The sequence below is a fragment of the Tinamus guttatus genome, unplaced genomic scaffold (genome assembly GCF_059628265.1).
Source record: "Tinamus guttatus ecotype Peru unplaced genomic scaffold, ASM5962826v1 Tinamus_guttatus_pri_ptg000048l, whole genome shotgun sequence".
In the NCBI taxonomy this organism is placed as follows: domain Eukaryota; kingdom Metazoa; phylum Chordata; class Aves; order Tinamiformes; family Tinamidae; genus Tinamus; species Tinamus guttatus.
The window spans coordinates 770922-798891 of record NW_028288582.1 but is presented as its reverse complement, the minus strand read 5'-3'; the positions used below and the strand labels follow the sequence as shown (position 1 = coordinate 798891).

The 27970-nt window shown below is 37.0% G+C and overlaps 1 protein-coding gene across 1 annotated transcript; it reads left to right on the top strand.

The window, feature by feature from the left end:
* Nucleotides 1–193: 193 nt before the first annotated feature.
* Nucleotides 194–27095, top strand: WDHD1 (WD repeat and HMG-box DNA binding protein 1). The gene is made up of 25 exons (XM_088539034.1): nucleotides 194–264; nucleotides 1275–1386; nucleotides 3146–3297; nucleotides 5522–5633; nucleotides 6151–6201; nucleotides 7388–7483; nucleotides 9045–9137; nucleotides 10051–10157; nucleotides 11239–11374; nucleotides 11582–11780; nucleotides 11970–12160; nucleotides 12650–12834; nucleotides 13982–14223; nucleotides 14712–14849; nucleotides 15578–15734; nucleotides 17511–17625; nucleotides 18965–19096; nucleotides 20048–20271; nucleotides 22009–22139; nucleotides 23567–23623; nucleotides 24098–24141; nucleotides 24290–24448; nucleotides 24674–24807; nucleotides 25945–26080; nucleotides 26684–27095. Exons 1-25 carry the CDS (start codon nucleotides 203–205, stop codon nucleotides 26879–26881), a joined length of 3363 nt encoding a protein of 1120 aa, XP_088395160.1. The 5' UTR covers nucleotides 194–202; the 3' UTR covers nucleotides 26882–27095.
* Nucleotides 27096–27970: the final 875 nt, after the last annotated feature.

Here is a 27970-nt window from a genome sequence, read left to right as displayed (position 1 = left end):
ATTTTTAATTGTTTGTTTCTGCTTTCCTCTGGCAAGTAGGTGAGGTCTTTCTGGGGCTTTCTCTTTTATTTGTTTATTTATTTATTTATTTTCTCCTTATTTATTTTTTTTCTCCTTTTATTTTTTTCCTCCTTATTTATTTATTTATTTTATCTCCTTATTTATTTTTTTCTCCTTCCCAGGTAACTTGGTGACGGGGAAGATGCCGATGCGCTATGGGCACACGGAGGGTCACACTGACGTCTGCTTTGACGACTCGGGGAGGTAAGTGCCTGAGTAGTGTCTGTTTTCAGTCATGCAATTCCTGACAGAAATGCCATTCATGGGGCAGAAATGGCCTTAAATAAATGAAAATAAATATGGTCAGAGGTGAAATGAAACAGGATCTTTCTGTGAGGGGTAGTGGTGGTGGGCAGCTGTAATAGGATGCAGTTTAAGAAAAGACTTGAATGGAGAAGGTAAGTCTGGGCTTTTTTTTCTTTCCATTAACAGCAGGGTCAGAAGGAGGGTCGGATATGAGTGTCTTCAGTGTTACTGTCAATGAACAGCCCTCAACGGGCTGAGGCTGCAGAGCAGCATTCAGCATCACCTCTGACTTTGTAATGCCTCAGAACTTCATTATAATTCTTTGTGGGACTGTAAACTGGTAAACTTGCATTAGTTTAAACTAGTAAAATGCTGAAAAGTAAGACATTCAAAACCATGGGGGGAAAAAACCCTATTTACTTTGTGGTTTCAGGTTATAGTTTATAGCATTAGAATTGTGAAACTTGCCACCAGTGGACTGGACAGATGAATTTGGATGGAGATCTGGAATACGTTAGTCTTTTTAAACTTTGATTTCACCAAGAACAGAGCATTTAATTGCTTTTTAGGTCTTTGAAAATTTACCTTAAGGCTAATTACAAAGTTGAGAGCAAAGTAAGAGGCTTAAAGCATATTCAACCAATGTTAATTAAGTCCTTTGAAAATTTCCTTCTAGAGCCTGGAGGAGAGAGAAGAAAGAAAAATAATGGTCATCTTAGATCAGTGTCAGTTACTGTATTAGGCTACTTTTTCTTTTATATTACTTTTTGAAATATTTTTTCCCCATATTTTACAGTATTTTTTATTGTTGGCACGATAAATGTAGTTATTCAGCAAATTATATAGCACGTATTGTGTTATAGTTTTAAAAAGAATAAGATTTTTAGTAACATTTTCATTTGGAAACTGGAAATCTGTGGTTGTGCTTTCCATAGCTGTATGCTAACAAATTCTGTATCTTTGAACAGCTGCATCGTAACCTGTGGCAGTGATGGAGACGTCAGGATTTGGGAAAACCTGGATGATGATGATCCAAAGTCCATTAATGTGGGAGAAAAGGCCTATTCGTGTGCTCTAAAGGTAACATAGTTAACAGAATTCCTGTAAACTGTGTCCTGATGATGTTGATACATACCATCATTGTGCAAATACTTTTCAAATTTATTTTGAAACTTAGAGTGCTGGTCGTGTGAATAAACATATATTGGGGTTATTTACAGAATAATATTGTGCATAGCACATCTTAGCGTCTGGTATTCCTTTGATATGTAGCTCTTTGTCTTCATCTTAATATATGAAAAAATCTTGCATGCTGCTTAAAGCAACAGGTATTTAAATTTGAGCACACGAATGCTTTCTGTCTTTGTCTCAGTGAAACTGTTAAAACAGTATTGAAACCAAATAACTCTAAAATACTGAACTATTTGATTGAATGAATATGCTAATATACATTTTAAATACTTTATATAGCAATAAAGCGCTTAATTTAAAAAAATCTGAAATCAAAGGTAAGAGACAATTTATTTTACCCATCCAAGACTGTACAGAAATTATTCCTTAAACCAAGCTTGTTTCTGACTTTGATCTCCTTTTTGAGAAACAAATTCAGCAGATTAAGCTAATTATCCAGTGAACTTTATAGGCTCCTGTGTTTTCTCACAGTGTGAGTTGCAAAAAGTTTCCCAGGGTGAGATGTGATCAAATATTAAGAAAAAAGAAGTTTTTCTTAGGGTAGCTCAGCCATTTAGTGGTGAGGGGATTAATATTTTTATTTGCAGCCTGTGACTGTAGCTCATTCCTACTATTTTGCTTCCCCTGGCCCAGAGGCTCTGAATTGTTGACTTGGAGAGGAAGGTTATGTGGAAATACACGAGCCAAGAGGTGGTTTTATGCTGCTTTCTATTCATTAAAAGTTACATTCACAAAGTCTGTGTCTAATAGTGTTTTGTAATACTTAAGCCAACCAGTTGATATTTAGTGTCAAAATTAGTGTTCAGCCCAAAAATGCTTATGACTTCTCTCCAACAGCATTACAAGACAATATATTTTTTGTTAAATAGTAAGTTGTCATTATTTTAAGGATGCTTCTGTAGCCTGACTGACTTGTTTTGGCATTAGAAATAAAACAGGACCTTTCCCTTTAATGTTAAGGCTGCTCCTTTTTATTACTTAAAGAATTGATTATTTGGGAATAACAAGACCAATGAGAGTTACGTATATGAACTTGTATAATAGAATATACTCTGAACTGGGAAATTTGGTCCAAGGGTGCCCTCTCCTGATGATGCAGCATATTAATCTAAATAACATGTGAAATTTTTCCCTTTTTGAGAGCTCACTTGCCTTTGCGAAGGGATTGAATGTTTCTATTAAGACAAAAATCCCAATTAGATCAATCTCTTTGGAAATTCATTAGTGACTTTTCTGAGTATTTGCCATTTTAGTAAAGATGCAAGTTCGGAAGGTCTTGATATGGTAAATAGAGATATGGTTAACTTTAGGACTCCTATGTCTGTTGAAACTGGAGTTGCTTATAGTAATAAGTCTATCAACGTGTTTAGTTTTGCAGGACTGAAACTGAGATTATCTATTAGTTTTTAACACTTTATTTTAAAAGATAAATTGTTAAAAGCTTTTGTGCTTGTCTGTTTTTCCTTTTTTGGGGTGGTGTGGTGAATATATTTTAAAGAATATCGCTCAGCTACTTTTATTATTAGATTTCTTCTGGTGTTACTAAAGTGCATCTGCTCAAATATTGGGAATGTAGAAGTATTTGGGGGGTTCTTTAGACATAAACGTGTTTTAACTAACCAATGGTGTGATGGGTTTTGTTTTTTAGAATGGAAGACTGATCACAGCAGTATCTAACAACACTGTTCAGATTCATACTTTTCCTGAGGGAACTCCAGATGGCATCCTGACTCGTTTCACCATGAATGCCAACCACGTCGTCTTTAATAGCGACGGTACCAAAATTGCTGCTGGTTCTAGGTAAGCTGTCCACAATGAGAAAAAGCTTTGGCAGCCTTCAGACTCGAGCAAATTCCTTAACTGCTGATTTTTTTTTTTCAGGGATGTCATTAATCCATATACTGATCAGGGTTTTAAAGTATTGCAAAATGCTTTCACAGAATCACAGAATGTCTGAGGTTGGAAGGGACCTCTAGAGACAGCTAGTCCAACCCCCCTGCTCAAGCAGGGACCCCCAGGGCATGTGGCACAGGGTCGTTCCTTACCTGGAGAGGAGGAAAGGAATGAAAAGGATCGTTAGGAAGCAATTCTCAGAGAGAGATGAGCCACAAAATAATTAAAAATAGATATCTGGCGTTGTGAAATAATGTATTTTTGTTAGACTTTTCAGTGCTCGTTCCTATAGTGCCTAAGTGTTCACCCATATGGATCTTGTGGCAGCAGCAAGGGTTTTGTTACTGTGTGCTAATGTCCCAGCTGTTCCAGATCATGGTGCTGCAGATGCATCTATGCATGCAAAAGTTGGATGGCTTCTGATTTGTGTGAGAGCTCTGAGTCATTTTCTGGCATAAGCATCTCTGTTGTTCTGCCACATGATAACAGATGACACTTGCGAGAGTCCCCTGAGGGGGATAAACGCATAGTTTAGCTGATTTCTTAGGGCAGCATGTTTGCTTTTGCATAAGATACACTAGTCATTTAACAGACATGGTGAAGTGGCAGGCAGACAATGTTCTTGCTTGTTTATTTAAGGCTCAGGTGAATCTTGGTGGGATTTAGTAAATTCTTTGGGCATTGTAGCTGTCTTGAACTATGTGCCTGCCTCTCTACTTTTGCCCTCTGCCCCACAGCAGAGATGGTTTCTGGCTTCTCTAAGTGTGAACTGAAGGAGAAAGCAGTTTGGATGAATATAATGGGCTGCTGACTCTGGCAGCTGTGGAGCAGAAACACCAGCTCCACCAAAACGAGGAGGCTGGAGGCAATAACCATCCTAATCTCCAAATCTGTCAGGGTTGGTGAGTTTGGGCCTTTGCCAGTGCTTGTTTCTGAGGGAACAGCTCTGCCCCAGGATCTGGCTTTGATTAGAAAGATCAAGCAGACTGATCTAAAACTGTGTACAAAAATCCAGTACTTCTATACAGCCTGGCCAGGGCTGCCACGTAAGGGAAAAATAACTCGTGGGACTGAAGCAACCTCTCAATGAAGTCTACTATAATGTACTGAGGAGGAAGGGACAGCCCTGAAATGAAGGAATGCAGCTAATAAGGGTTGCTTCTAATTGTCACAAATAACTCGATCTTTTCATGAAGACTGTAAATTTCATATACAGGAGGCTTACCATCCAATCAGCCACTAAAATTCACAGGAACTCTTTGAAAAATAGTTGTGGCTTCTTAAATAGAAAAAAAGTGCTATTGCTGTTTTTTTGTTTTTTGCTTTGAAGTTGCTTTGCATTGTAGAAGGCAGCTAAATAATTTTAGTTGTCTCGCAATATAACTTGCACCCTTGTTTTTGACTGGTTTTGGTTAGCATTAGATATTTGGCAAAATTGTGTTTGTCATTCTGAACACAGTTCCTTATAGATGTAGGGGCTAAAGTCAGATTTCTTTCTGAAGGCAAATAAGTATGAGAGAGTGATACTGAAAGATTGTCCTATGAGCTCTTTGACTAAAAGTTAGCATTGTTATTTTGAGTTAAAATGAGGCAATGTCTGTTTTTTTTGGGGGGGTGATGGGTTAAAGTTTAAAAAAACAATTAGTTATGATGTCTGACACACTGAATGGTCTTAAAAGTTGCTTAAAAACTTTACAGAATAAGTTTTTTTTTTTTTCCCAACCAAATATATAATTATGGTAGTGAATATTGGTATAGCTTAGAAGATAAATGTCAGAGAGCTGACTTAAAGAGGATCTAAACACAGGTTTTCTTTAGATCATCTAGAATATAATATAAAACTGATATATACTGTCTGTGTGTACATAATATCCACCTAAAAGAACTGCCATATTTATGAACTTTGCTTTGAAGAAACAAATAGATTATCTTCTGATAAGATAATTGGCCTTGTTTCTATCATAGGGAGCTTCAATATTATAATTTCACTAAGATCCTTGCAGTGCTGGGAGCCATAGCTTCCCTAAAACTTATGTAGTGCCCAATTGCACTTTTATTGCTGTAAACAAACAGTCTGTTTCTGCTAATACAAAAATTAATTCCTTTATGTCTGTACTGTTGTGATCTGCAGTGATTTCATGGTCAAAATTGTAGAGGTGACTGATAGCAGCAAGCAGAAAACATTTCGAGGACACGATGCTCCTGTTTTAAGCCTTGCTTTTGATCCCAAGGATGATTTCCTGGTAAAAGCACTTGTTTACTGTCTTTTATTTCCTTTTCTCTTAAATTGTGTTTCTGAGGGAAAAAAATAGCGACCAAGTACATAAGGTGATTTAATTTCAGCTTGGAATGTATGACAATTTGTTGCCTCCTGGGAGAACTTGGTCTCTGTCTTACACTCAATTATGCTCTCTCTTCAATTACTCTCTATTGTGGCGGGGGGAAGTTTATTCACTGAAATAATTTAACAATAATGTTGAGCATTTTTGGTGAATGAGCATCCCACTTAAATATGAAAATTTGTTACAGTAGAGTGGAATCAAATGGAACTATCAAAAGCTTTTACTTTGATACTTTGGAACTAATTATGTTTGATAGTGTTAGAAAATTCTAAGCATAAATCTGACTTATACTGGGAAACTTTCTTTCTAAAACTACTTGTATATGTCTAGCAATGGTTATAGGAATCTCTTATTTTTTGTAGCATTAATTTCACAGCATTTTTAATTGTCCCTTTGTTTACAACAATCTCTTGCATAGGCATCGGCAAGCTGTGACGGGTCTGTCAGAGTATGGAAAATCGCAGATCAGGTAAAGGGGACCACCTTTCAGGGTTAATGTTCCCTAAGAAATAGGGGATTTCTCCAAGAGCAAGAACAGTCTACAGCTGGATTGGAATAACCGCATTGGAATAAATGCCCTTTTTTTTGGTCATCAGTAGTGGCTGCTTTTTTATATATATATATAAATTATATATATATACGCACACATATTTATGTCTAAAATTCCTGTACAGGTAAGAGTAGTTATGTACTGAAACATCTGATGAGAAAAGAAAACTTTGTTTTTAGCTTGTTCTGGGACAAATTCCAAAACTTAAGATTGAACAGTTGCTTTGATAGCTGTGGACTGTTTGTGGAATCCTTAATATCTTTGGTTCATCTTTCTTCATGGCCCAGCATTGTCTGCCTTGTCCTCAGCATATTTGAAAGTAATGCTTTTGTGTGAAGATAGCAATTAACACTAACTTCCTTATTGTAGAATTTCAACGAGTTGCTTTCAGGGTAAAGGAAGTATTTTCATCTTAACATAGAGGTATCTATATATATTTTAGTTTAATTTTACCAAACTTCATGTGAAATGCTGGAGGAGGCTGACAATTAGTGAGGATGAAAAAATGGTGCAGAGCATCATCTTTTTCAGTGGTCTAGTTGCTCTTGATCACATAAGTAAGATTACCTCAATTGGGAAAAGATTTTTTTCCCACAATCAGATTAAGGCCCCTAAAGACTTCAAACCTCTGCAGTTTCCCTGTCCAGTGACATGCACGTATCTATTTTTATCAAAGACTCAGAATCCTGGTTGGTGCATTCCAACTTTTGATTTATAGAGGTGAGGCTTAAACTCACTATAGTGTTTCACCCTGCTAAGGTTGGACTGGGTTTTACAAGTGCAATTTGGCTGGAATTTTTCTCTTTTTAATCTAAAGATATATGAACTCATTTGCCTTGTACTTGATTGGAAGCACTTGCTCCATGATCTTCTTTCTGTTTCAAATAGTTGTATTGTAATTAAAGTCTTTTTCTTGTCTAAGCTGACTCTTATTTGTTCTTGGAGGTATGTACCATCTTATTTGGATGAGATATATTATTTCAGTTCCAAAACTGATAGTGTTTTTTCCTCTCAGATTTTCCCCACACTTTTCCCTTAAAGATTTTTACAATATAGAAGATTTTCACAAAGCTAGAAAACTCATTTTTGAATGTTTTGTTTTCAGGCTTGTGTGACAAGCTGGCAGCTGCTGCAGAAATGTAACGATGTGATAAATGCTAGATCAATATGTAGGCTTGGCTGGCAACCTGGAAGTGGGAAAGTAAGTGACATATTGTTTTATTAATCCTCCATTTCTCTTTGGAAGTACAACATAGAATTTAATCCAGGCAAGTGCCAAAGAATAAGAAAAATATTTGGGGTAAAATTCCTATTGACGCAAAATAAAAACCTGGAAATTGTTACTAGTTTCTAGGTGCCAACTGATGTTGGCAGTGGGCCAGCTGTCAGCACAGTACAGTGTTAAACAGTCTTGTGTTGCTGAATAGGAAGGAACATTGTGCATGGGGGAAATAACCTAATTGCTCACAACAGAGCACCAAAGCAATAGAGTCTTTCTGTAATTTAAATAAAATTTGTTCCATTAGTGATCTCGCTTGGTAAATGTCTTCTATATAGTAGGTTGCTCCATTCCTTTTCATCTGAAGCATAAATTTGATTCTGCTGATTAAAGGTGTTGTTGATAGTAGTACATGCTATACATCTACTGCATTGTATATGTACTGAGGCTATAGGACTATATGTAATACATCATTAAACAAAATGGGTTGGGAGGCTGAAATTTGTATAATGACACAGAAGGCTGGCTCTGTTTCTGCAACCTAGGGTGCCCCTGTGGTATCTGGTAATAAAAAGCAGGAGAGAGCAGATGTTTCAGAAAAGGTTTGAAATTAAGATATGCCTTGAAGTTAAGGGCAGGGAATCGAGCAAACTTGGCCATTTGGAAAAATTACTTTGTGGCTTCTGTTCTTGTCTGTGACCTGGGAGAGTGCTTTGGCAAAATCTATTCATCCTGCATTGGTGTTCCACTATATTAAATCTAAAGACTATTTTTCCAGTGTTACCTCCCAAAGCTTACCTGAATAACTCCTCCTCCTGATTTAGCCTTTGCAAGGTCTCTTTGCCCACGTTCACTCTTCCAAATACCTGGTATTAGGCACAGCTTTTCTGTGGAAGAGAGACCATCACCTTCAGTACAAACTAGTTCATACGCATATTGCATTAGAACAGATACTCTTTTGATATTTTTTTAGGCTAGCTGTTTATACTAATATATTTCAAAATATAAGCAGTATAAATATAAAGCACAATGTCAAAAGTCCTTAAAAAAGACAAAATAATGAATTGTAAGAATTAAACAGTAACTTTTATAGTTTGGTAAAAGATAAAATGGTCAACTTCAGGAATCGCCTATTCAAATAAGGGTTATAAGGAAAAAACCTGATCAAGAGATTTGGGGAAGGAGAGGAGAACATAAGCCTTATTCTCAGAACTTTGAAAACTATTTATGCATGTTTGATAGCTGTTTCATAAATAAGAATTTCTAACCTTATGTTGCAGCTGTCAATATCTTCGGTTCTCTGCCAGAAAGAAATGGAGATTAAAATAAGAACAGCCATGCTTCAGTATGTTGCATATGGAAAGACATAGAGTCTCTTAATTCAAGATGACTTTCTCAGTTGGTATTGCTAGGATGTTAAGAGATCTGTTAAGTACTGAGAAAGAACAAAGGAGCTGTTTTATGAAATAGATTTGCTATTTCTTTGAATGTTTTGACTGAAAAATAACTTCTCAATTGTCTGATTTTTGTTCCCTTTGAACAGTTCTTGGCAGTTCCTGTAGATAAAGCTGTTAAGCTATACAGAAGAGAAACCTGGGATAACAAACTGGATCTATCGGATACTTTCATCACACAGGTCAGTCCATAAACAAGGTATCTCCTAAATTTTGTGTAATTTAACCCTTACTCTGCTAGAAATACATATTTTGAAACAGGGTTTGTGGGTGCATGGGAGGGTCTATTCTTTACCCTTGGTCATGACTGCTCAGATTATTTTTGTTTTTCATTTCTGATCCAATGCTTTCTGTTGTGAACTATGGTAGTTTATAAAGGCAAGAGATATTAGATGAGGGCTGGGCATTTCCTTGCATGATAGTGGCTCTTCATCTTCCTTTACGTTAACAAGCCAGTTCTGTAAAGTTTACCACTGAGTGCAGCTGAATATCTGTTTTCACAATTTGTTCTACATATGTAGCATATTAGGGAAAATATTGGGAGTATTTTTTCCTTGCACAGTGGAGATATCATTTGTCTACTATTTTATTAAACTGAAATTTAGCTATTTTGTAATGCATGAACTGCGTCATCTTCCTGCTTTCAATGTGATATACTTGGAAACCTCTGGGGAAAGAGGACTACTTCCTTAGTGATGTTGTTAGGTATCTGTTTATAGACACTGTTAATGCTTCTCATGGAGTTCACAACTGTGCTGTAACTGGGATGCTATAAAGATACAGAGCACTTCCCTTGATTTACTTTGCAAATCTGTATTAATTATGTTAAAAAGCAACAATGTTTAGCGCAGAGTTTACAGAATGTACTTCACTTCTGTTCATGCATATAGAATCAGTTTTTTTTTTTTTGACCTCATTGTAACTTTTAGTAGCAGAAAATTGGATATTCTAAAGAAAGTGTGCTGTTTTTAGAGTCATCCTTCTAGAAGGCTGGTTAAAGCTCTAGTATATTTTTATATATTTTTTTTTTCTACAACGTACCTATTTTACGTACTGACTATGCTTTATCATTCTCTAATTTTCCTTTCTCACTAGCCCTTGAATGTTGTGGTCTGGTCTCCTTGTGGGCAATACCTGGCAGCTGGAAGTGTGGATGGGAGTATAGTGGTATGGAAGGTAGCAACCCAGGAGTGCATAGAGAGGTATCCAGTGTTTTTCCATGAATTCTTAAATACTTTTTTTTTCCCCTCTAAAAGTAGAATTTTGTTATATATTTAAGACTTATTTGTGTAAATATTAGAACTCTGCCTCCTGAAAAGCCTTTGTAAGATCTACAGGGTTAAAAAAAAATACTCTATGAGTTTTTACCCTGTAAATTTCATGGGGTAAATCTAGAAGTTTGCTCCAATATTCACAGAAATGTGATCGTATTCACATGACACATTGCTCTCCTTTCTGTGTAGCCTGAAGGATCTGGAAAAAAAGAGCAAGAAAAAGACATGAATGTGGCCCTTTGTTCAAATTCCATAGCCTAGTTTCGTGTGTGGAATGACTTGTTGTTTTTTTTAGAAATGACTTATTATTTTTAAGTTGAGTTATCTTTACTTCTACATTTAGTGGTTCTAGCTGATTAAAGGGTAATATTGATGAAAATAATGTTTACCCTAGATTCAAAAAGCAAGATCACTGGAAGGATAATAGTTTTCTAAAGGGTGGAAAAATAGATACAAATTTCATTTTCTCTTGCTTATTTAAAAGTACCCTTTTTCATATTAAAAAAAAAATGAAGAAATGAGTAAGGGAAGGAGGGATTTATCTGTCTGTGTATCTTGTGTTTATAATCTTGTAATTATTATTACTGTAAAGCATATGTCAAGAATTAAAGATCCAGGTGCAAATGATTCATGATAGGGCTGTTTTGTGAGAATAAAATAAAACGGGAAAAGACAGAGGGCTAAGTTGTCAATTTGATACAAGAGAAACTGCTGAATGTGCTTTTTATAACTGATCAGTTCTGGAATACATATCTGTTGAGAATTACTTTATTTTCTATGTGTGGCAGCAAGCTATTTTATGAATATGATTTTGACTTTAAAGGTTAAATTACTGATTTCATAGAAAGGAAGACTTTCTTTTTAAATAGTATATTTTTCTGCTGATGACAGTCTTTTAATTATTTTGGTTTTTCATTTTCTGTTTCTAGTGTTTACTTTTTACACTAGCGCTGAGGCAGATTCCTGCCCTGAGAAGCTTACCAAAACATTATTTTTATTTTCTTTTTAGGATGAAACATGAGAAAAAATACACAATTTGTGGGCTGGCATGGCACCCGAAATGTGGGCAGATTGCTTATACAGATACTGAAGGAAATCTGGGGTTGCTGGAAAATGTTGGTGATGGAAAGAAACCAAATGCTAAGGTGATCAGCACATATACCAAATATTTCATAAATTAGCAAGGTTATTTAGGGTATCAAACTATACTGCACATGGTTTTGTGTTTTGAAAGTTCCCTGTTGTGTGCGTTGTTTTTTTGTTGTTTTTTTTTCAGCTGTTAATGATAAAGTCAGTCCTCCAACTCAAAATGTGCAAAAGAAGGTTCATGATAATTCTTAACTTGGTTTTAGGTCACTGGTGCAGTGACGAAAGACTATGATGATCTATTTGATGGAGAGGATGATGACTACTTAAATGGAGATATGATTGAACCACAGTCTTCCCCAAAGGCTGTAGCTAATGAAGATGATGGTGGTGATGATGATGATCTTGCGCCTACTTCAGGCCGTCCAAGACGGACAATAATTGATGACGATGATAATTCGCTAGGTATGAATTGAATTAATTTTCTATAATTTTCTTCAGTGCTTTACTGGGACCATCTCACAAGTGCATCCCCTACTCCAACATATTCTGCTGTATTATTCCAAGCAAATCTTCATTATTTTACAAATTTTCCCCTATTTTCTGCCATGTTAATTCTTAGAAAATATAAACTTTGTTTGTTTTAACTTTTAGATATTGGGTTGATAAAAGCTAGTTCTAGTCTCCTTGAAAAGGAGAATGAAGATGAGGACCAGGCTGCTGGCTTTCCAGATTTACCAACATTGTCTACTCAACGGCCTTTATATGATGGGCCAATGCCAACGCCCAGGCAAAAGCCTTTCCAGTCTGGCTCTACCCCTGTACATCTCATGCATCGCTTCATGGTAAATCTCACTGCTGGATGGTTACCTTAATCTATTTGGATGCCTTCATTAATGTTGTCCTGCTCTTGCTGCATCTTCATCTCATCTTTCCCAAGATTTTAGATTTTTAGTACTTCACAGTTGCAAGCTAAATGGTGAAAAATAACCCTCTATTAATACAAAGGCTGCATAATGGTATACCTTTTTATTTAGCTTGCTTTTGAAGTAGAAATAAATATTTGGCTTTAAGACAAAAGCAAACTATACAGCTTATACCCACGCTGTTGAATTGCAACTAAAATCTACTTGAAAATCCTTTTTAAATAGAATTTGTGGTTTTGTGCTTTAAAGACTTATGTTAGTTGCCTGTTTTTCTAAATGCAAGTTCTTCTGCCTCATTTTCTGAAGCAGAGGATGCTTAAGCAATGAGTACGAAACGGAGCTTCTGCTAATTTGGCTGTTTATAGTAGGTTATTCTGGAAATTTAATATCCTTGACTCTTTTTGAAAGGTATGGAATTCTGTTGGTATCATACGCTGTTACAATGATGAGCAAGACAATGCTATAGATATAGAATTCCATGATACCTCCATACATCACGCGACTCACCTGCCAAATTCTCTGAATCACACGATGGCTGACCTTTCTACTGAAGCTATTTTATTAGCCTGCGAGAGTACAGAGGAACTGGCAAGGTAAGTCATGGTCTTCCTCTGTGGAAGCCACAGTATAAAATTGCACTTAGCATGTTCCTGATATTTCTGCTTTTAGTGCTTTTTGAGTTTTTGACTTTTTTGATTTTATTTTTATTTATGGGACTCCTTTCAGGGGGGATTTTTCACATCAACCTGACTGTAGACTTTGGGAATATTGAAAAAATGTATTTATGTATTTTTACTTCCTGAAGACTCTTTTATTATTTATTTTTAATACAAACACACACACAAACTTCTTGCATTTTTAGCTCAAAGGCAACTGTAAACATGAGTAGCTTTACAATCTGCTCAAGTCAAAATCATAATGGCTCTATAGTTCCTTTTCATGTTGTTGTTAAGGAGATATTTTTGGAGATATCTAGCTAATTCCTGAATAAACAATGAATAATGTAAGTTTCTAAAAATCATGGTAGAAAGTTTTAAACAGCTGGGCACTGAGGCCCTTTTATTAAAGAACAGTCGCAACAATGTTTTATTGCCATCTTCTGTGGAACTATCTCGAAGAAAGATATTTCTTCGATATCTGCTTATTTTTGCACATAAAGCATTATGTTAAGCTGAGAAGACCTTTTAAAGTGTTTTTTGTATCTATCCATTATCTGATTTTAAAAACTTTTTAAAACTTATTTTTTAATGAAGGTGAGCATGCAGGTAAACTATCAAGAGCTGTGTGTGATTTGGTTACACATAATTCTCAGTTATTAAGCTTGCAGGACTGATTTTTTGACTTCAGCTTTTTTTCCTTTCCTGAAAGATAGTCTAATGTGATAAACTTGCAAAGAGGACTGATATGCAGGAGTCCTGATCACCTTCAGTTCTTGTTAATGTTAATTAAGCAGGACACTTCTCCATTCCCATCTAAAAATCTCCCTGCAGGCCTCTAAGCTGTCTCTGCTTTGTGATTTAGAGGCTCTGGGTCCGCAGTGCTGGAGGTTGACCTGGTTCATCAGCTCCTGAATAGTAACAGCCTTGCAAACAACTGCTGCTGATCTGCAGGATAGCGTAGTTCTGTTGTATGACACTCACTAACATATTGGTGGGATTTAAGTGCACGGTGTTTTTTTGAGTGCTATATATATACTTTTTATTGAGGTGCTCATCTCTTGTTGTTCTTTCTCTCATTTAGCAAGCTCCACTGCATTCATTTCAGCTCATGGGATGCGAACAAGGAGTGGACAGTGGATATGCCAGAGGATGAAGACATTGAGGCCATCTGTCTGGGCCATGGCTGGGCTGCTTGTGCCACTAGTGCCCTGCTAGTTCGTGTCTTCACTGTTGGAGGGGTTCAGAAAGAGATCTTCAGTCTTCCAGGAGCAGTGGTGTCTATGGCAGGACATGGAGAGCAATTGATGATTATTTATCACAGAGGTAGCTTTCTCCTTTCTGTCTGTTTTCAGATGGGGCTGTATTTTCAATCCTCCCCTGTTAGTAGCTCCAAATACTGCCTAGCTGGTACCTAATGGGCAGAAGGATTTTGGTTGGTTGATTTTTTTTTCTCCCTTCCTAATGATGCTTTTACTGTATCAAACTAAGTCTTTGGAATCTGACAGCCAAATCTATATTTCATATTTGAGTGCTTAGATCAACCTATGCGAAAAGAGAGAGTTTTGTATCAGTGAGACAAATAGATTAAACCTGTATTTCCATAATGTCACAATACATATTACAAAGGAATTTTGGAAGTAGTTATTATATGTACTTTGTGTATCCAAAATGACAAATGGTCACTTTTTTAATACTATTCATGAATAGCAATGCATTACAATTAGTTTTTGGTTTAAACCTTGCTTACATTGGGCTGAGAGGCAAGATAAATCTTTTGTTCTCAACACAGTCATTGAAAAACATCTTCCTAGGTACTGGGTTTGATGGGGACCAATGTCTTGGAGTGCAGCTGCTGGAATTAGGAAAAAAGAAAAAACAGGTTTTGCATGGAGACCCTCTTTCTCTTGCAAAGAAATCCTACTTGACGTGGATTGGATTCTCAGCAGAAGGTATGATATGTCTGCATGCGTGACGTTGAGAAATCTTGACAATATTGGGGGAATTCTGGAGGAGAGTTTGGATAACTGATGGCCTTTTAGTTAAGGTGATCCTGGGACTTGAATTTAAATAAAAATAAAATATTTGTTAATGTTAAACAAAATTCTAGTTCCCCCCCCCCAAATATATTTATTAAAGTGTTTAATATATTTTTTCAATATGAAAAGAATAACATTCTAGTGTATCAGGACTTCTTTTCCCAATTGATTGTCCTTCTTAGTACAAAGAAATAAATTGCATTAATGTACTATAATAGATACATTCAATATAGCTATGTCAGCAAAAGCCTGTGAAGAGTAATTGGTAGCTTGGGAAGAGATTTTTATGATGGTTAGAAGAAGTCATGGTAAAATAGCTAATTTTATTTTTTATTTTTATTTTTAAAAAAAGAAAAGAAATCTACCCCCATAGTAGGAATGTGAGTTCTAAATAAAATGCTTCCAAGCTTTGAATTTTGAACGTGAATCCCTTAGCAAGCTGCAGTGTTGGCTGTCAGAAGGTGGCGCAGCTTTCCAAGGAAACAAGTGTTCCCAGCTGGGTGGTGCAGTTTGGGGTTAGGGCACTACCTTTGAGCAAGGTTAAGTGTTATTTCCCAGTGGCATAAACCTGTTCAAACTTATCCACACTGTAGTTATGGATAGAGCTGCCTATCCGAATACTTTTCCCTTTTAACCAACAGGTACCCCCTGTTACGTGGATTCTGAGGGGATCGTGCGGATGTTGAACCGCGGATTTGGGAATACCTGGATTCCAGTGTGCAACATGAGGGAGCATTGCAAAGGAAAATCTGATCATTACTGGGTAGTTGGCATCCATGAAAATCCCCAGCAGCTCAGGTCAGACATTTCATGGAGGAAATGCTTTGTCTTACACTTAATTTACAGAACACTTTGCTGAAATAGAAACTGAAAACGATGTAACTAAAACAGCTCCCTGTTTTGGTTTTATGCACAGTAAATAATTTAGTCCATAACTGTAATTCTCTGTAATTCTACAGTTGCTTTTCTTAACTGAATTGGGTTTGAGTGAACTCACTGAAGTTTTATAGTGTGTAACTAATGGAGATTAGGTTTTTGCCTTGGCTGACTGGCCTGCACACTCTAAGATCACCCATCTCTGATGCAGCCACATTCATCAAAGTGCACATTGCTGCAGAAGGCTATCAAAGCTTATTGTTGCTGTTAGGATTCTGCTTTTGCAATTGATGTATTTAATTTTTTATTCTTAGCTATGCTTTCCCTCTTGCTCCCTTGAGAAGAATCCACTCCTTTAAGTGTTGCTATTAGGCACAAAGAAGTCAGAACTGGCTGTTATCGTATCCGTATTTAAACTGGCCATGAAGAGCAGTATGTTCAAATAAATATTTAGCTGAGGAGGAGCCCTTAGTTTGTAAGACACGATAGTGATATGTTATAAAAAAAAAAAAAAAATCTTGGACCTTTACTTCCTAAGCATGGTTTGCAGTCCTCTTTGTTCAATGATCTATATTTCCGTACGAGCTTACACATTTTTATTGAAATACATCTTTCATTTTGCTAGTGATGCACAATTGTAGAGACTGGTGAGAGACTGCATTTTATTTAAACGCATGTGACGCTCTTCATAATCCTCCGTGTTTTTTTGTAATAGGAGGAATAAGGTGTCTATCACTGGAAAATGTCAATTCACTGTCTGTTTCTTCCTCCAGATCATTAAGTAACATTGGCCTCTAGGCAATTCATTAAAAATGTGCAGGACACATCAGCCTGGTGGGTTGGTCAGCTGCGCATCGGTCATCAGGAGTGTTATTTTTTTACTTCTCCAAGAAAGGCTGCTATTCTCTGAATTGCAAAGAACATCTTATTGAAAGCCACTAGCATATTAAAGATAAGAAAGGGGGAGGGTTTTTGTAGAAATACCATATGCTCTAATCAACACAGATAGGCAGAACACTAATGCTTCCTGTTCTTTTTATTTAGTGCTTAAACTCTGGCTTAAAGCTATAAGCAGACATTTTTGTCAATGCAGCAGTGCTGCTGCTAGAGAGACTATTCTTCCTCAATTGATGTTTTGCTCAAGTGATTGCTGCCAGGTTGGACTGGTTTGAATACAGTGGGGCAAAAAAGTTTAGTATAGGCTTATTTGTGACACCCCCCTGCCTTTTTCTTTCCCTATGTGCTGAAGCACAGCACTGTTCTCATAAAGTCCAAAACCCCCATCAGAATAAAGACGTGTCTGTTTTTTTTTTTTTTTCTTTTTCTTTTTCCAGTAGCCTTCATTTTTCAGTAGTTTTGGATTTTAATAAATTACATTACCACATTGTAATTATGTTGAGGTCATATATTATATGCCTTAGGATTCTGTGTCTGTCATGTGTCGTATTTACAGTTTTTGGTGTGAACAAATGCAGTGTGTGCTTTGCTGTTTTTAAAATCTCCTATTGGTTGTACTGTAAAAATAACCCCCTACGATCTTACACATTGCTCTATTTAAATCAGTATTTTAATTACTACTTTTTAAAGAGCAAATCCCCTTAAAGTATCTTGCTGCTTAGGAGATGTGATCCAGATGTGGAACAACTGGTGACTCTGAGGTGATGAGGATTGTACGTTGTTTTTGTTCCCCTTGTGCAGGTGTATTCCTTGTAAAGGAGCTCGATTCCCACCTACGCTCCCGCGTCCTGCTGTAGCAATATTATCTTTCAAACTTCCTTACTGTCAAGTTACGACAGAAAAAGGACAGATGGAGGTATGGAATGCTATTGAGTCTACAGTTGGTAGTCTTAGATACCTCCATAGTACAGATTATACAAGATTCCTAGAGGGATTTAATAATCTCTATTATGAAGAGGGCAATACAAACTCTCATTAAGACACTTGGCTGAGGAGGTTATTTGGGTTCAGTGGTTTGTATAGATTTCTTTGGTTTTGTTCACAATTCTTTCAAGAATGCAAAATAAAGCTGGCAATGTTGACAAAAGTGGCAGTGAATGTAATTAATACACTGGCCTTGGATGCGCCAAAATTTAGAATCCAGCTTGAGACTCTCTTAAAAGTGGTTGATTTCTAACATTTTCTAATATTTTAGGTTTAGTAATATCTGGAAGATGCTCTCAATCCTTATTCTCCAATGCACATAATCATTCTGAAAATGTAGGCCTTCAGCTTCCTTATCCTCTTGAGACAGAGGCTGGCTGAAGTATTACATGTATATAGAAGAAATCTAGGAAAAAACTGTAATTTACTGCTTTAGATATCTTGTGGAAGTCAGTCTTAACCTTGGAGACATTTTAATGCCACTTGAAATTCCTTCTCCTTGATATAAATACAAAGAAAAAGAGATAAATATGTAGAGAATAAGTGTGTGAGGGTTTTTCATCTCTTTTTTTAAATTTGGTTTCATTCAGTTCAAGTGCTCTCTGTTTCAGGCTCTTTTCTCACTGTCCTTGTTAAGTAATAGAAGGGAAACTTGAGGAAATGTTTATTTAGCTTGATATGTACTTCTGTACAGACACTGCTCATAAAGAAACAGATGGTGTATAATAGATCTAATGAAAACATACTGCTTTTGAGTAAGTTGATGTGTATTTTGCACAGATCTAGCCTGGGCTAGTGCCACACCAGTATTTCCCTAAACCATCTCAGTTCTATTTTCTGTTTCTGTCTCACAAGTGATGGTCATTACTGCTCACAGATACTGAAATACCCTAGAATAGATGTAGTTTGCTCTGGCACAGCAATAATAAGATCAAATAATCAAGTTATTGTAGAATTGTCCATGCTGGTAGTAAGTTGGTGAGCATATAAGTCTGAAGCCCTGCTGAACGCATATGATATATGGAATAAATGGAATTTGACACAAGGGAGACTCTTTGGGTCAGTTTGTGTATGGACGTTGTTAGTGTAATGCATTTTTGGTAGGCATTGACATTAAGGGCAATTGTTTACTGCCCAGTCCTGTTACAAAACAAAAAGAATGTTTAAGAATAGATTGTTTAAAAAATTCTTGGCAACTTGTTAGGCACTGAGCTGTGGATTCTTTTTTTTTTTCCCCTCTGACCTCTGGCCTGGTTATCTCCCTTGTTCAGGAACAATACTGGCGTTCTGTTGTATTTCAAAACCATATGGATTACTTATCAAAAAATGGCTATGAACTTAATGAAATGGCTAAAAATCAGTCAGCAAAAGAACAACAAGAACTTCTAATGAAACTCTTTGCCGTAAGTACAAATGAATAAATAATGGAAAGAATCCCTTAGACTTTATTTTGTGCAGATGGCATTTGATGCCAGTTCTAATGTGATTTCTCTTGTTAGCAGCTAGTGCGTCAAGTGCAGGGAGAGGTGACTGCAGTTAATGTTGTTAGTGCTTCTCAGGATGAGGGTGGGAAGAGGAAGGCTCCCCAACTTGCCTTTTTGCCATACAGTTCATGATGGTTGTTGTCTTTTAGTCATTCGGTCTGTCAAGACCATAATATTCTGCTCCAGGAGCCTGGGTGAGCTGGGTGCAAAAGTACAAATTTGCAGGATTAGTAAATTGTGTTTATAGGGCACTTACTGGAGGCAAGACAGTTATCACCAGAGCAGGCTGCAGTCTATACTGCATTATAAAGTTCCACAGGAACTTAAGGAAAAAATTTTTAACAATGAGGGTGCCAGAGCTCTGGAACAGGCTGCCCAGAGAGGTTGTGGAGTCTCCTTCTCTGGAGATCTTCCAAACCCGCTTGGACGCAGTCCTGTGCCACGTGCTCTAGGTGACCCTGCATGTGCAGGGGGTTGGACTAGATGACCTCCAGAGGTCCCTACCAACCTTCAGCATTCTATGATTCTATGATTTAACCTAATTTGGGGAATTATCGTGAGACTGATGGGCTTTGTACCTGTTAGACTTTCTCATGGAGGCTTTAATTATTGCTGAAAAGAACTGGATGTCAACACATGTTCCCTCTTGAAGATCTGTCAGACTCTTCTTATTAGTTAAATTGGGCAAGTGCTCTGTACTTAGATCAAGAATGACCTGGCACTCTGTGAATGGATGTCTAAAGCTGTGCTGCTTGTGCCATGGGGATTTGTTCCTCTTTCTAGTCACTGGTTGTGCTGTTCTGGGTTATTCTAAGAGATGTAACTGTGAAGCGTGTGACTCTTGAAGCTTATTTTTTTTTCTTCTTTCAGCTCGCTTGTAAACTGGAGCGTGAATTTCGCTGCGTGGAACTTGCTGACCTCATGACACACAACGTTGTGAACCTGGCTATCAAGTATGCCTCTCGCTCCCGGAGGCTGAATCTAGCCCAGCGCCTTAGCGAGATGGCTGTGGAGAAAGCAAGTGAACTAGCCACAGCGGAGCAGGAGGAGGAGGAGGAGGAGGAAGAGGATTTCCGAAGGCATTCAAGTGCTGGGTAATGCCAGTTGCTGTATTGTTAAAAAAAACTTGGGAATATTTTTTACAGATTTGTTAACATTTTGGTCCAGTTGATGTGTTTTTGCTGTTCTGAAACATGACATAAAATGAATTTTGTTGCCAACGGGCAGTTTGTGCAGCTCCATTTGTAAATGGTATGTATATATAGAGAATAGTATGCCTTTGTGCATGTCTTGTTGAGCATCTTGAGTGGGTAGCACCAGGGTACCAAAACAAACTGGAATATTCACCCTCCTTGCTTGCAGTAGGTCTGTCCAACAGCTTCAGGAGCAGAGAGGACTTGATACCAAGTTGTTCTGCTTTTCTCCAGCTTACTTAGTTCCAGCCTATTTTCTCTCCCCCTCAGTCTTTTTATCTCATGTCATCCCATAATTGTTGTAAAACCCATCTCCTGTTCTCCATCCCTTCCCTTTTCTAGTATCCCATCTCAGTTTATCCTGTTTAGAGATATTCCTTCTCTTCCAGCTCTCTAGAACTCCAGAACTATAACAGTTTTCCATACATCCTTAATCCTATGTCTCTGCCATCTGCCTGTCTTCTCCTCCCTGCATCTGCTTTGTCTGTTTTGCTCATAAAGCAAGAGGAGGCCAGAGGTGGTTGGTGTGTTTTTAGCTGTAGGTCATAGAGAAGAGCTGTGTTCTTGCTTGGCCTCTGCATATTACACCTATAAGGAGAATAGCTACAAGCAACTGGTCTGATGATCTATGGAAAAAGCGTCATGATTTTGTATGAGAAGCATTATTTTCCTATAGCAATTTAATGTATACGATTTGAAATCTACTTTAAAAAGAGGAAGCAATAAGTTAAGGGGCTTATCTGTGTCTGCTGCTTTATTCTTGGTGAAATGACACATTAAAATTCCTTTCTAAATGGTCTGCCCTATTAATTTGGGTCATAAATGGACACTGTAATCCCACATCTGTGACTAGCCACTCAAAGTGCATGACAAACATTGTGTTGTTCTTATAGCCAGATTAATCTAATACTAATGTTCTAGTAGAAGGAAATGAAGCCTTTGTTTGCACATACACCCTTGAGTAATCATCAAAGATTAGGAGGAAAGAACAAGAAATATATGTACTGTTATTGGGAAATGAGGAAAATAATGACGAGACGCTCAAACTTGCTGCCTAAACTTCAAACTGAAAATATGCATCTGAATTACCACTTGTGTATTTATTTGTGCATGCAGATATAACCTGGTTCTATTCATAGTGTTGGAAATAAGAATGCTTAAATTTAAAATTATTGAAGATATTTGCACATGTCTGCTTGAGAAAGTCTTCTGACAATGATGGCAATTCTGTTCATACTGAAAGGGCTAGCAAAAACATGCTATTTCTGTTTCAGCCTTTGCTCTGGCATGCAGAAATGTTTAAAGCCAATGGCTATACTTGTAAATGAGTATAAATTCAAAGGAATTTCATAGCCATGTGTGGTCTTCCTTAAAACTACATGAGTATCACTTCATGGCTGCACTTGGTGTGCAGTTTTAGGGTGAACTGAAGTGGTTAATGAACCTAAACTCCTTCAGCAGTCAGCACTGCTCCATCAACAACGTAATGCAAATAAATGCCAAATGCTGCTATTCTTACTTCCTAAATTAGAAAAGGAAGCTAGACTTCTGGTGTTCAGTTAACGAAGCATCCCTTTTCCCTTTGAATGGGATGAAGTTCAAAGCACTGCTGTCTCCTGATCAATTACTTCCATTTAGTTACAGCACTTCTACCACAGAGTGGAGTCGGCTGCCTGTCAGAAATGTTCAGCAGGACCAAGAAATGGAAGATGAGGAGGAAGCTGATGCATGTGAGGAAGCAGAAGCAACACCAGAGGCACATAAACAGAGTAAGAAGAAAATGTGTATGTTCTCCACATAGGCTGGAGATTATCTAGAAGTGTCTGTCACAGACTTAAACTCTTGAATTTGGGTAACTTTGCAGCCTATGCAAACAGGGTTGATGTGATTTTTTTTTTTCTCCTTTTAGTTTAATTTTACAAAAAAAAAAAAAGACATAAAATTAAGTAAAACTAAGGCACATCACTTGTCAGGGGCCTACAAATGAAGCACAGGAAGTTTGTTTTAGAAGTGATTCTTGTGGGTAGAAAATAATTCCGTTTGTTTCCCGGAGTTTTGAGTCTGGCTTGCAGCTGTAACAGAGACTAGTATTTTTTGCTACTTAGAAAATGTCTGGTAGTTTGTGACCTGACTTGTTCACATGTTGATATAGAAAAAAAAACATGCAATGACAGCAACCAGCTGACCCCAGTAACTCCTGCCTGCGAGCTTCCCGCTACCTGCAAATCCCTCTGGGAAAGATGTGGTAACTGCACCCCAGGGAATGGATCCAGATTCCAGCCTGTGCTTCGGTTGCTGCAGAATAACAAGTTTTGTGTCTGTCATCTTCAGCAGCAGTTTTTGTGCAGTTTACTTAATAATTATTTAGGGACTGTTGGGGAGTTTTTTGCTATCTAATACGGTTTCTAATGGAGAAATTCACCTTGTGAAAATTACTCTTGGTTTCAGCTCAAATCCTGCAGGAGTTGAATTGCCAGGGAGTTTCCTGAGCACATCCCATGTCAGCAACCAGGCTCTTACCTCTTGGAGGAGAGTTGTTGGGCAGTCTGTACTGTTGCAATGTTTCCATCAGGATGCTGAAGCATTCCTTGCCTCCTTTTAAACTCCTTTGCTTCCTATCTTTATGTGTGTTTGTATGTACTGAGAAATATTCGTGTTTGCACTTTAAGTGGTGCTTTGGCAGAGAAAAGCAAAATGTGTTCAGTTATTATTCTTGGCAGACTGGGCTTGTGAAGGAGGTTCTTTTTAATCTCCTAATGAAAAAAAGCAAAGGTAGGTAACTTTATGTATAAAACAAAAATGGTGGTTTATATATTGCCATACTTATTTTTACATTGCCTTATTTATATTTCATAGAGTTTATTTCTTTTATAGTTAGACATTTGTCTAGACAAATTTTGTTAGACGTTTACTTAAGTCTTGCTTCTCACTTTCATATATAACTCTCTTATATAAAAGTTTATCCATTTAAAAATCAAATTTGGTAAGTAAGTATACAACTCCTAAAGTTAAGTCCAAGTAAAGATAACAAGCAATTTTGTCAAACTATGTACAATTTTAAAAGGAAAAATCATATGTGAAGGTGTGGTTTTGCTATGATTTGCTTATGTGTTTGGGTTCTTTGTCTTGCTTTTAGCAAGTTAATGCTATTACATTTTATTGCACTTAAATACGTACCACTTTCTTTGTTTTGAAGGGCCAAATCCTTTCTCCAAAGGTGTTGCCTCAAAAGAGGTGATTACTCCTAAGTCTGGTGAGTAAATCTCCATTTATTACAGGGGGAGAAGAGAGGTGGAAAAAGGAAGAAAAACTTTTGTGGTGCCTCAAAATCCTCACAGTCTGCTCCTGTTTATACTTTTATTGCCCCTAAAACTTAGCACATGATAGTGCTGTCAAGAGGTATCTTCTAATTGTTATTCTCCCAGTTTTGCCTTTTTAAGAGGTTTGCTACCCTTGATGTCTCCATTTGTTTAGGCAAAATTTCTCCCAAAACTAGGGAGAATTTCTTTTTGTGTGGAGAAGCTGATGTCTCTGATAGAGCTTAAAATGGCCAATAGGTCAGAGACTTAATCACACACAATGACTATGTAAGAATTGTTTTTTGGAATTGAGGCTAAAATTGTTTCATTTGCTCATGCAAAACATACACACTGTTTCTTTTTTTTATATATAAAAATATATATTCATGCATTTATGTATGTACTCTTTTCTGTTTTTTGTTAAATAGCTGTAATTTCATCAAGCAGCCAAGGACGAGTGAATCCCTTTAAGGTAGGAATTTTGCAGCTGGTTTGATTGCGGTGTTCCAAAAATCACAGCGCATCAGTATATCTAAAGTTATAATTTAACTATGACAGAAATCTATGTGGGGGAAGGGAATGTGACTGAAAAGAAAAACTATAATGGTTTGTTTTGTTAGGTGTCATCTAACAAAAAGGACCCAGTGGTTCCCTTGGCTAATGTTCTAGACTCCATGAGCAAATACTCAAAGAAAACTCCTTCGTCCAGCAGTCGGGTTGTGAACAAGGAGAAGTCTCAGGTTATAAAACCTCTGATTCCCAAACCAAAGTCCAAGCAGGTAATGTCTCCAGTCTTTTTTTTATGTTGTTTCAGTGAGCAAAGAGCAGTAAATTGAATTTTACCAGCTTTTATCAAGTATAAAATCCTGCTGATTGAGTAAAGCATCTTAAGATGACAAAGTTCATTCAAGCATACTGCAGAAATTTATAGACCTGCGTAAAAAAAAATTACATTTTGCACTGAATTATTCTTACTAGTGTTTTAATCTCAATTATTTCTATAGGTTTCAGCAGCCTCCTTTTTTCAGCCTCGTACACCAAATTCTAATGAAAAAATAGTGGAAGAAAGAGAAGAAAAAGCAGAAAATGAGTGTCCTGTTGACAAAGTTGCTGTGCAAGAGAACACTGAAAACAAAAGGTGAATGGAGAGTTGCTGCTCAATGCCATATTTCGATTCTGATGGGATAGTCGGTCTGAAAACATGTGCCTTCAGAAACAAAGGGATTTTACTGGTCAGAGTAGCATAACATCAAGATAATAAGTGGTAGTTAGCAAGTTGTCATGCTTGTGAATTCATTTCAGAGGTTTAGCCAGCTGCTATTTATATTATACATATTATCAAATAATTTGTCATAAAAGAGGCCAGTGAGATTTCTAAATACCCACATTCTCATCTTTATGAAGGGGGGGAAAGGAAAAACTGTCTGTTAAATCTTGTCCAGTAAAACTGGTGGTGTTATTCGAAGTAGAGTGTCAGTGAATAATAAGTGAACAATGCAAAATGTAATTTTAAGCTCTGACCATTTCTTTTTGCTTTGGTAGTGCTCATGCATCTTACAGTGACCTTTGAGAAGCGAAAGCATGCCCCTATGCCAGTTCCATTTATATGAAACATTTAAGACTTAGATATATCTATCAGTCTCTCAGGAGATATGAAAGCTAGGTGGTTTAAATGAAAAGTTTAAGTTCTGCTATAAGGCTTTTAGTGCTTAAACAGCACAAACAACAACAAATCACCACACACAGCCAAACAAAATACTCATATCGCTTAAGTAGCATGTCTTTTCCAGACACTCTATAATGTATTGTTCCTCTGGAGCACATACATTTCCTAATAATCCCATCTATTCTAATAATGAGGAGGGTTAAGGTAATTATTATTCATTTGGATTAGCATTCTTTTCATTAACCTTCATAGGTGAGGTTCCAAAATGAGTGTCAAGAAAAATGATGGAGGGGAAAAATATATATTTAAGCAATCTGTCTTTAGGTTCCCATCAACCTGATGAGACCAACTATACTTTGTCATTCCAGTTCTGAAATTCCACTGAAATTTCCACCTGTATCCCAGTTTTAACAGCAGTATTTCACTTTAGTCTTTCCTTGTCAGCATGTTCTTTACGCATACTGCGATAGGAGAAAGGGAACCGTCTAGTATGTCTCTTCTTTAAAGGCAAAAATCCAGTCAAGTGTTTAAAAATGTTATTGGGAGGGAAGCAGTATGATTTTCCTGTAACATTCAAGAACTCACAGTTCTCTTTTTTGCTTGTTTTAGACCAAGAACAGGATTCCAGTTATGGCTAGAAGAGAACAGAGCAAACATTTTAACAGATAATCCTGATCTGAATGAAGCAGAAGTAATAAAAGAAGGCATGAATCGGTTTAGAATGCTGTCGGCAGAAGAACGAATGGTAAGACAGCACTCGCTGTTCTGTTTTTTCAGAATTCTTTTTCCCCCCCAAGTTCAGTGATTACTTCCAGCTAGGAGTTTTCTTTAAATGCCACTGTTCTTGGTCTCCAGGTACTTATGTTTTGATTTGAGCTATAATCCAGGTCATATTCTATGAAAATATAAAGTATATTGATTTCTGAATAATAATTAAGACTTGAAAGTAGCTTTTGCAAACTGGGACATCAGAGAAAAACATCAATAACAACTTGAATGAAAAACGAGAGAGGAGGGTAGGCGTTATTGGATAAAAAATGTATAGTCAAGATTCATTCACTGGGGCTTATTTTTTTAACACCTTTTAGGTTTCTTTATTAAGAAGACAATTAAAGCTTTGAATTTCATATGTAGGAAGCATAATTTTGAAGAACGCATTTGCAACACAAGGAAGTTAAGAAGTTGCCCCTAACTTAATCGGCAATCTCTATCAGTTCTTAACAGGCATAATTTTAGAATAATATACTTTTATAATCAGAGAAGGAAGATATATAAAGTAAAGCGGCAAGTTTTGTGGCCTGTTTCATAGGGGATGTGTGGTTTTTTTAATGATGGGCTTTCTTTAAAGGTATGGACTGAGAAAGCAAAAGGAGGCACAGCTAATGATTTACCCGAAGCTAAAAAGCGAAAGCGTCCTGCAGCTGGTGAAGATGAGGAGAAAAAGCAGGAGGAAAAATCAGAGGACTCAAATTCATCCAAAAAAATAAAACCTTTAGATCAATCTACAAATGTCAGACTGTCAGCTTTTGCATTCAAGCAAAGTTGAACAATGTGATAGCTTCTCAGCATGTTTTCTCAAAACGTGAGGTTGCTCTATATTGACAAATTTTCTACTGTGCTCAAAGAGCATTAGCAAAAAGAGTGCCTTGCCCTGTTCTTTTCGAAATATTTTTATTGTCAGCTCTTTCAGGAAATGTTGAATCCACACCCAAGATCACTGCAAGTTCGTTTATTAACTAGGATACAGCTTGATAGCAAAATGGAAACTAGGGGACTAGCTCTCTAGAAGCCCTGTTGCACAGGGACCGTGTCCCTTGGTGCTTGAGAGATTTGGTGCTAAACACAGATGAATCATTCTGGGGTGGATAAACCGAGTACAAAAACCCTCCTCGAGTAAGAGAGCCAAAGGAATGGCTTCCTTATGGAGACCAGCATCCATCGGCCTGGCACGGGCAGTGAGCAACCTGCCCAGGGCAGAAGCTGAACTGGGAATGTCAGTGTACAAAAAATGAGCTGTTCCACATTGTGGAAATGTATTTTCACAGTGAGTGCTTCAGCAGTGTCCCGGATCTGGTCCAGAAAGTGCCCAGAACTTGAAAATATGTGTATTTTATGTAATATTTGTTTTTAAAATAAAACTTCCAAGTTTTAGGTGGTAGTTTCCTTTTTTTTTTTTTTTTTAATACATCCTTTTCCTCTTTTTATTCATTCTTCATTTCTCTTCGTATCATGGCTGAAAAGGCAAAAATGACTTTCCCTTAGAATATGCTTAAGCATGGAAATGTGTAGACTGAAACTTCAATGACATTTTCATAAAAGCCGGGTACATTTTAGAATACAGGTATGTGTTTTGCTGTGCTTTTTAGTAGTAGTTATAGCTCACTTTTGGAAAACACAATTTTTGCCCTTTGTAGAAAAGGGAGTTTGAGATGCCAGCTAGGGATGGTAGATACAAAAGGATCTGAAGCCTCATCCCTCTGAGTGCATTTGTCATCAAGTTCTTCCCTCTATATTGTCATACATGTTATTTGTTTAAAGCTGATGATAGACTAGAAGTGATAATTAACGTAAGCTTGTACTTAGCAAGGGAGATTGTATTGACAGCACAACAGAGGGAGGAGAACAGCAGCATATT